General features: G+C 47.7%; 1 protein-coding gene across 2 annotated transcripts in view; it reads left to right on the forward strand.

Moving 5' to 3' along the window:
- CREB3L1 (cAMP responsive element binding protein 3 like 1) overlaps positions 1–15650 on the forward strand; it is a 71121-nt gene extending 55471 nt beyond the window's left edge. Inside the window, exons 6-12 of one of the 2 annotated variants that reach the window (XM_074957020.1) lie at positions 190–339; positions 1079–1137; positions 4677–4745; positions 7813–7912; positions 11880–12000; positions 12535–12799; positions 13620–15650. In XM_074957020.1, the coding sequence (XP_074813121.1) occupies positions 190–339; positions 1079–1137; positions 4677–4745; positions 7813–7912; positions 11880–12000; positions 12535–12799; positions 13620–13656 (801 nt within the window). In that variant the 3' untranslated portion in view covers positions 13657–15650. The remainder of the gene's footprint in view (positions 1–189; positions 340–1078; positions 1138–4676; positions 4746–7812; positions 7913–11879; positions 12001–12534; positions 12800–13619) is intronic. The other variant, XM_074957021.1, reaches the window with a different exon arrangement.
- The last annotated feature ends 2057 nt before the right edge of the window (positions 15651–17707 follow it).

Below are 17707 nucleotides of genomic sequence, written 5' to 3' on the forward strand. Positions count from 1 at the left end.
TAGTGAGAAGAGTGTGAAGCAGCTGGCTGGCTGTGTCACTGGGGACAGGTTCCCGGGGCTGCAGTGAAGACCATTGCCATGGGTTTATTTACAATGAGGGTCCCCTGTTGCGGTGGCTGCGGTGAGGACCCGTGGGGTGGGATTTGTTGCTGATGCTCTGTCTGCCACTGATAGGCTTGTGTATTTCAGAAATTACAAGGGACATCAGGCCCCCTGCTCTTGACCGAGGAGGAGAAACGCACCCTGATTGCAGAGGGCTACCCCATCCCTACCAAGCTGCCCCTCACCAAAGCAGAGGAGAAAGCACTGAAGAGGGTCAGGAGGAAAATCAAGAATAAGGTCTCTCATTTCATTACATCTTAAGCAAATAGTTTAAATGATTCAGAAACATCAAGTTGCGCAGATGTCATAGCCAGCCAGTGTAACCACACCATCCTATTGCTATTGTTACCCTCGCCTCTCCCCGTCCTTCCCACAATCACCTATTGCAGCTTGTCCAAAGTATGTTGTAAGCCCTTTGGGACAGGGACCATGTTCTCCTCTATTGTTTGTTCAGCACCCAGTACTAAGGAGTCCAAATCCTGAATGAAGCCACTGGGCACTACCATAATATATATATTCAATCATATAGTTGGGTACAGGCTGTGAGTTTCCCTGAGCCACTCAGATTAGCAGGAGCCCATGGGAGAGCTGGAGAGATCCTGCAGCATGTATTAGTCACCATTGGTGATTCAAAGATGGTTGAGGGTAAGATTCTTTCCAGCCAACCCCATCACGTAGCCACATGAGTCAGTAGGTTTCCGAGTGACCCCAGAGATGCCTGCAGGGGAGATGGGGTTCAGGCACATTGCAAAAGAGCTTTGTAACCTTCACATTGGGCAATTCTAAATGTCCCATTCTTGGCTTCCTAAGTGTTTTGTGGCCAGATGTGAAAGGCAAGTGCAATAGCCCATTCTGCCATTGGACAGAAGAAAGCGTGTGCAAAGGAAGCAGGCATGTAACAAAACTGGGGGGAGGGCAGAGAAGTGCCTTGAGGCTTATAGTGCTGACTCATGTTTGGTACTTCCTCACCTCCCAGATCTCTGCTCAGGAGAGTCGCAGGAAGAAGAAGGAATATGTGGAGTGTCTAGAGAAAAAGTAAGTGTCTTCTCCTCCCTTCTAAGCATCCAAACAAGGGTATTACTGGAGATGAGGGCCACTGGCCTGCACACTGTCACTACTCATCTTGTTTGTGCAGTGCTTGGGGCTCTAAAGCCCATCTGGCTGTCCACTCCACATGCCACTTCTGGGGGCTGGAATTCAGCTTAAGCATTTCCTCCACAGAAATAGCTGCATCAGCCCCAAAGCTCTCTCTCCCAATCCCAGTACTGTAGAGGGATGGTCTAAAACACTAATGCTAGCAAAAGCAATGGCACTGCAATGCCTGGGCTGGCTGCCCTTGATAGTATCTTGTTCCCAGGGCTGTTAAGTTAAAAAATATTCTTAAAGGATCTGAGATTTCAGCTGGCTCCTTTAATTAATTTCTGTGGCTCAGAGCACAGCCTAGTAGTGGTGACAAGCTGTTTGTCAGCGGTGAGTCCTCAGCATGCAGGCCTTTGGGGTTTTAGTTCTAAATGTGATTCTCTGTACAGGTGTCAGGTTATTTCATGAAATTTGTCTGGGGGTTCTTGACACACAGATTTGGTTTGTGCACAACCCCCCCACACCTCCTCCGCCTGCCCCCAGACAGCCTATCAGACCCTCACAGCACTAGATTATTCCTTAAAAAGCCCACTCCTTCTGCTTGCCTTATTCTGTTTGCCCCCAATATTCCAGGCTTTATGACCCGTTGTTCGGGTAGCGTGTTTGGTGAGATTAATGTTTCCAACGTAGAAGCTGCTCTGGTCTGTCTGATCACTAATCGGGGCTTTGGGGTGCCCTTTAAAATGGTGGGGGGAGGCACAGATTTTCCCCACCACGAAATGGCCCTCTTGTTTTCCTCTGAGGTGCAACCCCCACCAGCATCTGACAGCCCTAGTCGATGAGCTCCTATGCCCACCACCTCGAAATCTGAGTCAGTGGTCTTGTGACCCAGCATGCTGGGTCACAGTGCCACTGAGGTTTGGCCCAGGCAAAAAGTGGTCAGGCCATGGCTCAGGCCCCCCTCTAGCTTTGCAGCCTATGCTAATTACAATGTGGATCAAACCAAGTAAATGACTTGTCAAGTACATACCCAAATACAGATTCTTCTGACATCCTATATTCAAATTTTGGTAGTGGTAGTGTGACTACCACTATATTACATGTGCATCTGCTTGGATCAGAAATCCCACATTTGCATGAATATATGGAGTAACTGTATATCTCACTGCTTTTTGCATACGCTGTTATCTACTTTGCATATGGTGGATGCCATGGGAGCGTGGACATTTTGGAACATTAAATACAATTCCCTCATCCCTATATGTTAAGATGATGACTCAAGTGGCTGATAGCCAGGAAGATGCTAAGGCCAAGTTTGTTCCCCAAAGTCCCCTGCTTGAACTTTGGTTTTCTCCTTATGATGTGAGCTAGGGCAACAGGATCTGCTTCCGCTCATAGTTCCCAGTTTTTCTGTCTGAGTTGCAGTTACAAATTTAATGTACTGGGACACTATCAGGTTAGAAATAATCTATGCCATGGCCCTGCAATCAGATCCGTGCAAGAGGCTCCCCGCACTTGTGTGGAGCCCCAAATGGGCCTCTCAGACACAGAAGCCAGTCTGCAAGGATCCAATTTCATGACCAGTATTTTAAAATAGTGTCCTGTGTCATTAATAACACCTGAGATCATTACCATGGACAGATTCTTTAAAAGGCCTAATTAACTTTTCACTTTCCTCTCTAAGTGGAGAGAACTGCACAGTGAAAACAGATGAGTCAGTTTCAACTTCTGGCTCTTATGCCCTTATGTAATACATTAGCTGTGTGTGAGCGTGTCTCCCTCTGGTGGTTAGCCCATATTAAGGATAAAAGTCTACCTCTTACAGCTGATGGGATTGCTCCTCTAGTTTGAGTGGCAGGGTTGTGCACTTTCAGTCCTGAAGGTCCTAGGTTCATTCCCCACTCCTGGCCATAGTGTCTGTACATGGCTGTTTATTACTCTAGCCCTGTGCTGCCATATTTGGGCTACAGTGTAGGTTTACATTTTTAAGAAAAAAATGTTAATTGGAATTTCAAGAGTAACCAAAACATTTTTATTGACCTTAGTTAGCGCAAAACCTACATTTTGGGCCTAAAAGGTTCAACCTGGCAGTGTCCCTTTAAGCACAACTTTAATATTGAATGGGTAGTTCAGAAGCTGTACACGGTCATTTCACATGGTTGTATGTATTGGAAAGTCTTCTGTTTTATTATTGTCACTTCCGTGGCCACTATTCTTCCCCCAGCCCTGCAGAAATTTCCCTTCAGCTGTTCCCTGTACTTTGCTGGATGCTTTCGCCATAGTAGTTACAGAGAAGAACTTGGAGAAAAGAGAGAGCGTGTAGGTTCTCCATTGCCCTCCAATGGCTAGAGCTGGTCATGTGTTTGAGCCGGGGATTGTCTTTCCCTAATAGGGTGCAGCTAATGCAAATTCTCCTTTTAGTTCAGGGGGAAGAGAGGCCAGAATTGTTCTAGTGGAAGGTCTTCTGTTCATGTTTTCCGTGGCCCATGGATGTAATTTGCTGATGATGGAGACATTTATGTGGCCTTGCATTTGTTACAAATTGTCCTACATGTAACGTGGCTCTAGTGCAGAGGTAGGCAAACTACGGTCCACGGGCCACATCCGGCCTGCGGGACCCTCCTGCCCGGCCCCTGAGCTCCTGGCCTGGGAGGGTCATCCCCGGCCCCTCCCCCGCGGTTCCCCCTCCCCCGCAGACTTAGCGCACTGCCGGTGCAACACTCTGGGCGGCCGGGCAGCGCAGTTGCAGAGCTGCGGCCTGACCCGGTGCTCCAGGCAGCACGGTAAGGGGGCACGGGGGGTTGAATAGAGGGCAGGGGAGTTTGGGGGCTGTGGTCAGGGGTCGGGGTGTGGATAGGGGTCAGGGCAGTCAGAGGGCGGGGAGCAGGGGGATTGGATGGGGCAGGGGTCCCGGGGATGCAGTCAGGAATGGGAGGGGTTGGATGGGGCGGCAGGGGGCAGTCAGGGGATAGGGATCAGGGGGTGGTGGATGGGGCAGGAGTCCCAGGGGAGCGGTCAAGGGGCGAGAAGCAGGGGGGGTCAAATAGGAGGCGGGGGCCGGGCTACCCCTGGCTGTTTGGGGAGACACAGCTTCCCCTAACCGGCCCTCCATACAATTTTGGAAACCCAGTGTGGTCCTCAGGCCAAAAAGTTTGCCTGCCCCTGCTCTAGTGACTCTCCCAGACCCAGAGAGAGTCTCTTCCCAGGTGTGAGTCTTGCAGCCACTTGGCACCATGCGAGTGAAACACTGCAAAGGAATTAATGTGCATTGAAGGGATTCAGTCTTTGCTCTGATCCCTTGATTGTTAGCATCAGCTGAGAACATGTAGCTAGACAGCACATGATCATTTGACTCCGGGAGTTGGGAGTACATCTGCTGGAGGCTGAAGGCACAGGGCTGTTCAGGGGCTGGACTCTGACGGAGGATGGGGTCCAATGTTTGTCTCTTTTTTGCAGCGTTTGTAACTAACGGGATTTGGGTTTTATTCCTGCAGAGTTGAGACTTTCACATCTGAAAACAATGAACTGTGGAAAAAAGTGGAGACCTTAGAAAATGCAAACAGGTGAGAGAAGCCAACCCCGATCTCTTCTGGGGTGGGCTGCCAAGAAGGGAGGCCAGCGGAGTGCTTGGAAGGAAAGGAAAGGCAACCCTCCCCCAATTCCTGGCAGAATCTGGGCTGCTCAGCAGGGCCTGGTTCCCCTCCAATGGCAGCAGCAATTCAGCTGGGTTTGGTTAGTGAGTGTGGAATGTTTGCGTTGGGTCAGCCAGGCAGGGGCTGTCAGCAGAGAAAGGGAAGGAGCAAGGGAGCTTTCTGCCATCCCTTCCTCTCCTCTCCTCTCCCCACAGCCCAGAATCCTTCTCCGGATTCTGACTGTCACTCAAACCCCTCCAGTCTTCTTGTCTCAATGGAAGCTCCCATGCAGGAGGCCTCCGAAGGTATGACACCCATCTCTCAACCCCCTTGCTCTGCTCTCTGAAGCACAGAGGGCTATTAAGTATCAAGGCCTGGGAGAAGACAAGGGCATAAGATACCAGTTTGGGATTTCCCTAGAAAGAGCTATGTTTACAAGGTGACTGGACAGACTCTAGGAACTTTCTCCTCATCTGACATGGGCATAGGTCCCATCTAACCTAAAGCAGCTCTCTCCAAACCTGACACCAGGGCAGACCCTGTTATCCCCTGCAGCCTGAGGGAGCCCTCTTGGTGTCTGGCACCCATGCAGATCCCATTATGTGCCCCACCTCCCCCCAGCAAAGCCTGTGGGAGCTTCCTCCTTGTCTGACACTGGCACAACTGCTTGCCCAAGGGAGTAAGTCTCTCCTCTCAGCCCTAAAGCAGGCCCTTGGCTTCCTGGGCTGAAAATCTGGAGAGTGCATGGGGTCTCGGTGCTCAGAGCTGGCAGCCTCTCCACCCCAGGAATTTGTTTCCTTTGAATCAATAACATGGAAGGCACATGCACATGCCCTAGAAATAGGAAGCAGCACTTGGAATTGGAGTTAGCTTTGCCTCCTTTCACTGTGCATGTGTGGCAGAGCAAGAGCAGAGTCAGCAGGAAGGGACTGCCAGAAGTTTGGGGTGAGGAGGGAGGCTCTCCTTAACGTATTCCTATGCACATGTTCCCTTTGTTCTGATTTCACAACCTCCTAGACATGCACTTAGATACACTCCTCACAGCCACACAGGCTCTGGCAGCTGCACATGGGGATTCCTTCCATCCATGAGCCTTCGGTTCACGGGACAGGAACTGGCTGGTGACCCTATTAACCAAACCCATCTTCCCTCTTGACCCCACCACAATGACTGGAGCTCGCCAGGGGCTATTGTCCTCCCTGACCTTGCTCTGAGGCTCTTTGTCAGACTCTTTTTCTCTGATCCCCTGACCCTGAGGCTCTGACCCCAGCTTCCAGGTCAGACACTGCTCTTTAGAGACCGCGGAGATGTCAGGCAAATGCCTTCCCAGCAATCAGTGGTTAACTTTTTTCAGAGTAACAGCCATGTTAGTCTGTATTCGCAAAAAGAAAAGGAGTACTTGTGGCACCTTAGAGACTAACCAATTTATTTGAGCATAAGCTTTCGTGAGCTACAGCTCTGATGAAGTGAGCTGTAGCTCACGAAAGCTTATGCTCAAATAAATTGGTTAGTCTCTAAGGTGCCACAAGTACTCCTTTTCTTTTTGGTTAACTTTTGCAACCTCATAGATGGTTGGGGCCTGCCACCTGCTGGAAAGATTGTGAACTGCAGCCCATCTCTCCCTTCCCAGCAGAGCCCCTGAATTTCCTCCATCTGTGCTTTTGAGAAGCAGCCAGGAGCAGAAGCAGCATTGTCAATCCCAAGCATTCAAAAGTCATGAGTCAGGATCCCATATTCATGTGATTGGCTTAAAAATCACGAGTTATTACAAAATAAGAAACACTGAGTTCATTTTATTGGCCTTGTGAGCCTGCAGAGACACGTTTTCCACTTTCCTCCATGGCCATGCGGGCTGGAAACTAACTTTTAAAACATACGAAATCTAAGCTTCTCCTGGAATCACCTGACTCCAGGAGCTGGGGCTTTAAGAAAAACACCAACTAGCACAAGACTTGCAATAAGATTGCAAGAGTTGGCAATGCTGCAGAGGAGAAATTACTAGGCAATTTGTGACAAGGAAATCTGGGCCCCCTGGCTACACAGCCCAAGGCTCACTAATGCTCCTTGCAGCCCTGCCTCCATCCCCCCCCCCCCCCGGGGCAAATTCCTTTGCCGTGCCAGCTAACCAGTGCCCTTTAGTGGGCAGTACGTAATGTGCCCATAACTGGAGGGCCGTTACATGTGAGGTAATTTAAACAAGACAGTGAGCCTGTTATGTGTCAGCCAGGGCAACCAGAGGAGGAATTATTCACTCAGCTCTATATTTGACTTTGCCCACAACCCCCTGCAGTGTCTGCCAAGAGAGATGAAGTTGAAACAGATCACGTTTTATTTTTGCTTCCCTCTCAGCCTTATGCTCCAGGGGGTGTGGTTAGTGCTATGGGATGTGCCCCCCTCGGCAGGCCGTTAATCCAGTTTGGGCCAGACAGCCCTCATTTTCTAGGGTTTGTCCCCTGTCCGGTACTGAGACAAAACCAGATGTGAGTTTGTCTGGCATCACAGATGAGGGACGCCATTTTGAACAGTGTGCTGCCCTGCCCCTGCCAGCGTGAGCTCACCCACTCCGTGTCTGTGAGGTCACACCACCGGGGTGGAGTCATGCCATTCCCAGAAGTACTGGAATCTCCTGTATTGTGGGGTTGTGGCAGTGGCCATACTATGCACCCCACCCCGGGTATTGGATGTATCTGGACAGCCTGGGCTGGAGTCCAGGTCTGACTAAATCTGATTATGGGAGATCAGGGCAGAGGGGGTTTAGTTGGCACCAGGAGAAGAGGTGTCCTTCGCCCAGCTCCTTTCAGCTCCATTGCCTCCATCACTATCCCCTTCATTTCTCTGCTTCACAGGCCTATCTGGTGGGAGGACATGGACAAGTGAGGGAGCTCTCCTCATTCAGAGGAAAGCTGGGGTGGACATTGGAGAGTCCAGCTTCAGTCTCATATCCCTCCGTGATCTTTCCCTCTTCATTGCACTGTCTTGTGGTTGTGTTCTCTCCTAGGACTCTGCTCCAGCAATTACAGAAGCTCCAGGCCCTAGTGGCTGGGAAGGTCTCCAGACCATATAAAATGGCTTCCACACAGACTGGAACCTGCCTAATGGTATGTGCCTCAGGCCCTCCATTCTTTATTTGCCGTGATTCCTTTTGCACCTTTATCCATCACCCCATTCCCAGACAAGCCAGGGATTGTTCCCCGTAGCATGCTTCCTGCCTTGAATAACTAGGGGATACTATTCAGAGTAGCAGCCATGTTAGTCTGTATTCGCAAAAAGAAAAGGAGGACTTGAGGCACCTTAGAGACTAACAAATGTATTTGAGCATAAGCTTTCGTGAGCTACAGCTCACTTCATCGGATGCATCTCTAAGGTGCCACTAGTACTCCTTTTCTTTTAGTGGGTACTATGCCAGTGTCCAGCAAAAAGAGGGGATTTATTTAGACAAATTATTTCCTCAGAGCCCAGAAGAGCCTCTTCCCTGTTTCACTGCTTTATAGTCCCAAGCTTTGAGGCCAAATATAGGAATTGCCAGACTGGATTAGACCTGGGTCTAGTCCACTATTCCACTTCTGACAGTGGCCAGTGCTAGATGTTTCAGAAGAAGGTGTAAGAAACCATGCTGTAGGCAGTTCTGATGAAATAACCTGTCCTCAGGGAAGTTTATGCACTGAAGCAGGAGGGTTTATACCTGTAGTGTATTTTTTGTATCCCCTCTAATGTCAGTGTGGATGTTCTCATGAACCATAAATGCCTGATCCTTTTTAAGAATCCTACTAAGCTCTTAGCCTTGGATAGCTTGTGGCAGGAGTCCCACAAGTTAATTCTGCACTGTTTAAAAAGCATTCCTTTTTCCCTGTTCTAACTCTGTTGCCTTTCAGTTTCATTGAATTCCCCCTAGTTCTTTTATTATGAGAAAGGATAAACAGAAGTGTCTGATCTACCTTCTCTGCACCATTCATTATTTAACTCTCTTTTGCCCCTTATTTGTATCCTCTCTAAACTAAGCAATCCCATTCTTTTCAATCTCTCCATGCCTTCACTCATTCTCATTGCCCATCTCTGAACCCCCCTACAGCTGCAATTTCAGTTTTTGAGAGTGGGTGACCAGAACTGAGCATAGTGTCCCTGATGAAAGTATCTCATTATAATAGCATTCTAATATTTTCTATCTCATTCGTCATACAAACAGCCTTTTCTTTGCTTTTTGTCAACCACGGCACATCAAGCAAAAGCTGTAATTGAGCTCTGAGAGTGGTGCCCAGATCTTTTCTCCTGTATGGTTCTAGTTAATGCTTAATGCAGCAAGATGTATGAATAGTTCAAATTATTCCTTCCGATGTGCATTATCTTGTGTTTCTCAACAGTGAATTTGATCCAGTATTGTGCTGCCTATTCATTTAACTTCGTTAATCCCTCTGAAATACCTCAAAGTCTGCTCTAGCCTGGACTAACCACATCATTTTGTGCTACCTCCCTGTCTGGTCTTTTCACAGATAGTTGGTAGATCCATTCAACACCACGAATCCTAAAATGGTCACAAAGGCCACCTCACTATTAACCTTTGGCCATGGGGAAAATTGACTTATCTGTACTTTCTGGTTTTTTGCCTCTTGGCTAGTTCCTGGTCCATGACAGATCTTTACCTCTCATCTTGCAACATCTAGAGTCGTTTCCTTAATAGCTTCTTGCGCAGGACTTTGTCAAAAGTTCTTCTGAAAATCCAAATCAATGAAATCGGTTCTACTTTATCCACCCCTTTGCTGACAGAGCCATCAGATTCTAGTCGCTTGGGAGGCTACATTTTTCTTACAGAAGTTGTGCTGATTTCTTCCTAGTACATCAGGTGTTTCCAAATTTACTTTTAATCCTGATTCAGGACGCTTGAAACTGAAGTGAGCCTATAATTCCTAGCATCTCCCCTTTTTACAGTTAGATAAAACATTTGCTACTTGCCAGGGCACCCATGTAGGAGAAGATTTGAATGAGAGATTGCACACTTTTGTTAGCAGCTCAGCCACTTCATTTTAAAATTCCTTCAGAACCGTTGGATGTAAACTATGTATCTGGTCCTAGTACCTCATTGCTCCTTCATGTATCTGTTTCTTCCTGGACCTCCTCAATCTCTGACAACTCTTCATCTTTATTGCCTAGAAAGGGTAGGTCTGGGACATGTATCTCCCAGCTGTACTAAAGACTAATACAAAGAAATATATTAGCTTCTCAGCAATGTCTGATTTTCCTTAATTGCTGCCTTCACTCCATGGCAGTCCAGCAGATGTGCTAGTTCTCTCACAGGCTTCTGGTATATGTCAAGGACTTATTATTTGTTTTTCTATCTTTGGCTATTTGCTCTTGTATTCCCTTTTAGCCCTCCCAATTTCCATCTTCCATTTTGCCTCCCCTCGTTTATGCTCCTCTCTGCTGGCTTCATTAGGGTTGAATTTCCATTTTCTGAAGGATATCTTTTTTGGCGCAAATAATCTCTTAAACCTTTGGATTTACCTATTCTGGGTTGTTTTCCCCCCTCCCTCATTTTCCTGAGTCCTGAGTTGGTGAGGGGCCTGAGTGCCGTTTTGTGCATAAGTAGCCTCCATTCAGAGAGATTTCAGAGTAGCAGCCGTGTTAGTCTGTATCCTTGAAAAGGAGGACTTGTGGCACCTTAGAGACTAACAAATTTATTTGAGCATAAGCTTTCGTAAGCTACAGCTCACTTCATGAGTAGCCTTCATGTTGAGTTTAACTAATCTCATTTTCTCACTTTTGACTATAGGAGCTTTTGTTGGACCAGCGTCTCCTTTTTTTGAAATCCCCCTTTCTAAAGTATAGTGTTACCGTGCTAGAATTTGGTACCCTTCATAATACTGGGGTTACTTAGTCACTCAGCTATTGTTTCTTGATGAACCAACTTCTATGTGTTACTTAGGAGTGAATTAAAAATCTCTCCTCCTTTGTGCTCTAGAGCTAGCTGTTCCAAAAAGCACTCTCTTAAGGTGTCAAGAAATTGCTTCTCTAGCCTTTGTCCTGATGTGACACTTGACCAATTTATACGTGTGTAGTAGCAATCACTCATTATTATTGTTTTTTACTAGACCATGTTACCTCCTTGATCTTTCCAGCACTGTGCAATCAATATCTTTGGCCTGAGCTGGAGCCTGGTAGTATAACACTACTAGTCCATTTGTATTCTCGTGACATGGGATTTGTATCCATACGGATTCTCACTCTGAATTGTTATCGCCCTAGATTCTATAGAACCTCAAGTACACTGTTCCCCCCACCCACCCACCTCTTGTGAGCTAACCTGTCCTCCCTGTATAGTAATAGATCAGTATTACAATAGCCTATTGATTTTCATCATTCTACTATGTTTCAATAATTCTAGTTACATCAAGATCTTCTTCCACTGCCAGGCATGCTCATTCACCTATTTGTGCTTTTCATCTTCTCACATTTGTGTAGACACTGATAGTTTTTATTTTTGACCATTTGCCTGTTTTTATGTAACTCCTTAATCTGAATTCTGATAAATCAACAGGATGTCTGATCTCAGGCTGTCATTGGTCCAGTTCATCAATCATTTCGGTCCTATCCTTTACTGGATACAGAGACATCTTTATTTAACTGCCATCCCTAGCAAATGTATTTGACCTGAGTGTTTCTCAGCACCTGTTGGCTTTCCCCTAGCTCCTGCTTTAAACAATGCCCCCAAACTGTATTCATTGTCTGTGCCAATAGTATGGCTCCCCTCTTAGGAGTAGGCTCCTCTTTCCCAAACTGTTGCCCAGTGAATCTAACCTCCTTCTCTTTATACCATCTCCCACTCATGCAATGAGACTCTGAAGTTGTCTCTCTAGCTGGCCCTGCACATGGAGCTGGCAGTATTTCAGAGAAAGTGACAGTAGAGGACAGCAGACTTAATCCTTTCTCCTGATAATCTAAGATGAGCAAAGTGAGTGACCCAGCTGTCAATCTGACCACATGGTCTCCCACTGCTGGGGGTTTGTGTGCTGGGATCACAGCATTGTCTTGTGGCTGGCAGTGCTGATGGGTTTTTTAATGTCTCACCCCCAGGTACTGGTGCTGTGCTTTGTTCTGGTCCTGGGATCCATGATGCCATGTCTCCCAGAATTCTCCTCCACATCGCAGACAGTGAAAGCAGTTCCGGCACCAGACATTTATACAACCAGTAAGAGTGAGTCCGACATGACACATTCCTCTAATCCCCTGGAAGTGCTCCCAACCCCTCTCTTCTTGATAGATATATGGCAGGGAGAGCTGTCTCAAAGCAGTGCCCTGTCTGTGCCTGCCTCGGCCTTGCCAGGGAGAGCTGTCTCAACGCAACGCCCTGTCTGTACCTGCCTGGGCCTTGCCAGGGAGAGCTGTCTCAATGCAACGCCCTGTCTGTGCCTGCCTGGGCCCTGCCAGGGAGAGTTGTCTCACAGCAGTGCCCTTCTCCATTTGCCATTGTACCAAAACATGACAGATGCTAAAAGACAGGATGGGAGAAGAAAATCATGGACTCGTCTCCATTCCCCACAAAGAAGGCTCAATGTACTCCAGGGAGGCTGTGTATGTACGTAGGTGTTGGGCTCAAGCAGCTGAGGTGGGACAGGCTGTGTTGGCGTGTGTGGCTTGCAATGTGCTGGGGTGACTGTGTGCTGGACGGCTTGTGCCCCTGGGTTCTGCTCCTGTTCTCAGCATTTAATGGTGCTCTCTCCATTTACAGTTCAGTCCCGGAGCCTCCTGTTCTATGACGAGGGCGCTGGCTCCTTAGAGGAGGGCTACAGCTCCTTCCTCCCTGTGGAGCATCCTGTGGGCCAGGAGACTGACAAAGAGCAGTCTGAGGAGAGGAGACCTCAGGAGCACATACAGGGCCACCTGGCCAGGGCCCATGAGACAGCCAAGTACCTGAGCAAATCCCAGCTGCGAGGCCCGGACCAGAACCAAACTGATCCATCTCTGACCCACCTCAAAGACCAGTTCCAGGAGAGGTAAGCAGGCTGGAAACTCCTCTCCCTGCCCCACCTACTCCAGGGGCTTTGTCTCCAAACTCCAAAACAGCGGAGTCTGAGAGAGGGAGAGCATCAGAGTAGCCCTGTCCTCCCAGTAGGGGAGCTGTTTGACACAGGGCTCGGAGCTGGCAGGATAGATGGGCTCCTTTCCTGTTTCTGTCTCCTGGGAGTGCACTAATCCAGGCACTGTGGCTGCAGGGGACTGCTCCCTGCAGGGAGCACAGAACCATGCGAGGCTCCATGGATCAGAAGAGTGGGGACCACAAGTGGGTCTAGAATGTGGAGTTGCTCTGGCATAGTAACCAGTAGACATAAGGGGGCTGGATGGCTAAAGGGTTCCAACATTTGCAGGCTGGTCCATGCCAAGGAGCAATGGGCTGGGGCTGGGAGACTCCATCCTGATCAGTACTTAACAGTACCCACAGCAAAAGACTCCCCCTCCTATTTGGCCCTCTTTGTTCCCATTGTAGACAGTCTGAGCAGTGAGGCCATCACAGAAGGGGGCACAGAGATGGGACTGAAGTTTCCTCTCACTCCTCACCCTGCTGGGCAGAAGGGCGGATCAGCTAGATGCAGATCAGTGAGTGGATGGGGAATAAAGGGAGAGGATAAAAGGGATCCCAGAGGAGTTCTCTGCTCCCAAAACTGAAATTAACTCTCCTGGGATTGTGGAAAGAAGTGGGACCAGTGGGTGGGAAAGAAAAAGCTGCCCTCCCTTGGCTAGGGTTGGAACAGTGCCCATGGCTGGGACTAACTGGTAAACGCAGCAAATCTGATTGCTGTCTTTTCTTTCCTGCAGGGAGGCACGCTCCAGTGACGCAGCTGAATCTTTGTAGCAGTTGCTAGACCTCAACGCCTCGTCCCTCTGGATGCAGACTCCCCTCCTCGCTGAGTGATTGAGGGGACTTGGTGGGAGAGGACACTGCATTCAGACACTCCCATGCTGGTCTTGAGTTCAGCCTGTCACTTCCGCACAGCCCATGTTAGTGCTGATCTCTGGATGGGATTCACAGTGACTGCCAGAACCAGGGATTGTGTCTGGCCAAGCCCTTCTCTCCTCCCCGCGTGAGCATTGTTCGCCCTGTTGCTGGGTTGGAGGAGGAGGAGATCTGTATGTGACCCCAGAGGTATCCAACTCATTCCCCAAAGCCTCCAGATTCAGGGGGCAGTGCCCAATTCTGTACCCCTTGCTCATGTCAGATGCACCTGAAGGAAAGAGAACTGAGTTTATTGCCTATCTGAAAGGCTATGGGCATGGTAACTTTGGGGTTGGTCTCCTAGAGAATTTGGGAGTGAAATAATTTCCTCCCCTCACTCCATGGTTAATATGCTTCTGCCTCAGCTGAGAGAAGACCTACCTTGATCTAGTTGTCTCTTGATGGATTGCCCACGTAACTTCCATTCTGATCATCTGCAGAGATTGGCGCACCGATTTCATGGGGAAGACTCTGATAAATAGACTTAAAATTCAGTCCGCAGCTCCTGGGAAACCAGAGCTCCCTAAGACAGAGTGCAATCCTCCCTGCCCACTCCCCACAGACCCTTTCTTATGGAATGAAGTTCTCTGTTGTGTGATGATGGGTCTCAATATCCACAATAAATGGAATAAATGAGGGTCACCAAAGAGAGCTGTGGGTCTCCGCTCTCTAGATGCTGGCACCAAAGTTACCAAGCTCTTCACCCCTTTAACTCCAGACTTGCTGAATCTGGTGTTGAAACTGTCTCATCTCTAGCTCTGTGTCAGAGGCCTCATTCAAACCCAGCGAGGTTCCCCCCCAGAAAAATCTCCCTGTAGCTCCCAGATGCTAGTTTTGGTCCCTTCTCCCTACCTATAAAGGCCCTGCTGGAAGAGTTGCATGTTTCCTTGCTCCTCTTCCCTCAGCTACCCCTTGTTAAAATAATTGTTCCAGGCCCAGTGCCTGGAGCCGTCCCTGAGACCAGACCTGGTCTGGGTTGCCCTACTTTTGTAAATCGGAGTTACCATGTCCATGCCACTTCTCACTCTCCTCCAGACACTTCTTTGGCTCATTTTTCTCAACCTCCCCCAAAATAATAATAATAAAAAGAAGTCCCCTCTCAACACCTTGCTGCTGCCCTTCTCTCTTCCCCCGCCCTGAGACTGCAAATAGGAGGTGACTCCCAGAGGAGGAGGGATGGGAAGGCTCTTACTGACTTGTGCGCTTCAAGGCAAGGAGCAGGATGGCGCAGGAGGGCTACCCTCACTTCCCTCTCTTCTCCGTTTTGTTTTGTTTGTCTCTTGGAGCCACTTGGGACAGACCAGGACACAGCAAACCCCAGCCATGATTCCACGTGCACTCTGCCATGGGCATGGGAAGAGGAAGATCCTTCAGAACAACTCTGCTCCAGTCAAGGTCCACCCAGGACCCACTCACCAGATACCACCATACCTCCCTTCCTTGTGCCCCACTCCAAAGTACAGAACCACTGTCAGGTCTGAGTATACCCTCTTCCCCCACATCTCCTTACCCAACAATTCCACTATGCACCGCCCACACGGGCCTCCCATTCACACCGTTGTACAGAGACCAAGAGCAGAAATTGTTTGTACATAATGAACCTTATTTTGTATTATTGCCGATCCCTTAAGATATTGTATTTTGGAGACACTCTGATCTTATTTTCAGTATTGTATTTTATTAAGAGTTAGTGCGGGCTTGGCCTCTATGAATTTCCTCCCTTGTGGGGACTCTTTTTTTCCCCATATAGCCCAGCAGCTGCCTTTTTCCTTTGTTTTATTTTTTTAAAATCACTTTTTTCCTCCTGTCACTTGCTCTGCTCTCGCTTTAGAGAAGCAAAATTAAAAAAAAGATGCAGCATCAGCACTTTGTTTGGGCCTTTTTTTCAGTTGTTATCTTGCTAACTTGTACGTGCAGCATTGTCCCTAACGTCTAGTACTCCCACTCGCCCTACATGCACAGAATTCCCTAAGCAGTGGGACCCAGCCATCAGAGGTGGCATCTGAGCGTGAACTCAGGGGTTGTACCGTATGATTGGAGAATTGCTAACATAGTTCCTATTTTTAAGAAAGGGACAAAAAGTGATCCGGGTAATTATAGGCCTGTTAGTTTGACATCTGTAGTATGCAAGGTCTTGGAAAAAATTTTGAAGGAGAAGGTAGTTAAGGACATTGAAGTCAATGGTAAATGGGACAAAATACAACATGGTTTTACAAAAGGTAGATCGTGCCAAACCAACCTGATCTCCTTCTTTGAGAAAGTAACAGATTTTTTAGACAAAGGAAATGCAGTGGATCTAATTTACCTAGATTTTAGTAAGGCGTTTGATACCGTGCCACATGGGGAATTATTAGTTAAATTGGATAAGATGGGGATCAATAGGAAAATTGAAAGGTGAATAAGGAATTGGTTAAAGGGGAGACTACAACGGGTCCTACTGAAAGGTGAACTGTCAGGCTGGAAGGAGGTTACCAGTGGAGTTCCTCAAGGATCGGTTTTGGGACCAATCTTGTTTAATCTTTTTAATACTTACCTTGGCACAAAAAGTGGGAGTGTGCTAATAAAGTTTCCTGGTGATACAAAGCTGGGAGGTATTGCCAATTTAGAGAAGGACAGGGATATCCTACAGAAGGATCTGGATGACCTTGTAAACTGGAGTAATAGGAATAGGATGAAATTTAATAGTGAGAAGTGTAAGGTCATGCATTTAGGGAATAATAACAAGAATTTTAGTTATAAGCTAGGGATGCATCAATTAGAAGTAGCGGAGGAGGAAAAGGACCTTGAAGTATTGGTTGATCATAGGCTGACTATGAGTTGCCAATGTAATATGGCCATGAAAAAAGCTAATGCGGTCTTGGGATGCATCAGGAGAGGTATTTCCAGTAGGGATAAGGAGGTTTTAGTACCGTTATACAAGGCACTGGGGAGACCTCACCTGGAATACTGTGTGCAGTTCTGGTCTCCCATGTTTAAGAAGGATGAATTCAAACTGGAACAGGTACAGAGAAGGGCTACTAGGATGATCCGAGGAATGGAAAACTTGTCTTATGAAAGGAGACTCAAGGAGCTTGGCTTGTTTAGCCTAACTAAAAGAAGGTTGAGGGGAGATATGATTGCTCTCTATAAATATATCAGAGGGATAAATACTGGAGAGGGAGAGGAATTATTTAAGCTCAGTACCAATGTGGACACAAGAACAAATGGATATAAACTGGCCACCAGGAAATTTAGACTAGAAATTAGACGAAGGTTTCTAACCATCAGAGGAGTGAAGTTTTGGAATAGCCTTCCAAGGGAAGCAGTGGGGGCAAAAGATCTATCTGGCTTTAAGATTAAACTCGATAAGTTTATGGAGGAGATGGTATGATGGGATAACATGGTTTTGGTAATTAAATATTCATGGTAAATAGGCCCAATGGCCTGTGATGGATATTAGATGGGGTGGGATCCGAGTTACCCAGGAAAGAATTTTCTGTAGTATCTGGCTGATGAATCTTGCCCATGTGCTCAGGGTTTAGCTGATCACCATATTTGGGGTCAGGAAGGAATTTTCCTCCAGGGCAGATTGGAAGAGGCCCTGGAGGTTTTTCGCCTTCCTCTGTAGCATGGGGCACGGATCACTTGCTGGAGGATTCTCTGCTCCTTGAAGTCTTTAAACTACGATTTGAGGACTTCAATAGCACAGACATAGGTGTGAGATTTTTTGCAGGAGTGGTGGGTGAAATTCTGTGGCCTGCGTTGTGCAGGAGGTCAGACTAGATGATCATAACGGTCCCTTCTGACCTAAATATCTATGGAACTTGGCATTCTGTTTTCGCCTGAGTCAGTGACTTGTTTTGTAGCTATGGGCAAGTCACAACCACTGTTACTCCTGAGGACATTCTGTGCCAAAAAATGAAAACTTCTG

Source organism: Natator depressus, chromosome 6 (assembly GCF_965152275.1).
Source record: "Natator depressus isolate rNatDep1 chromosome 6, rNatDep2.hap1, whole genome shotgun sequence".
Taxonomy (NCBI): Eukaryota; Metazoa; Chordata; order Testudines; family Cheloniidae; genus Natator; species Natator depressus.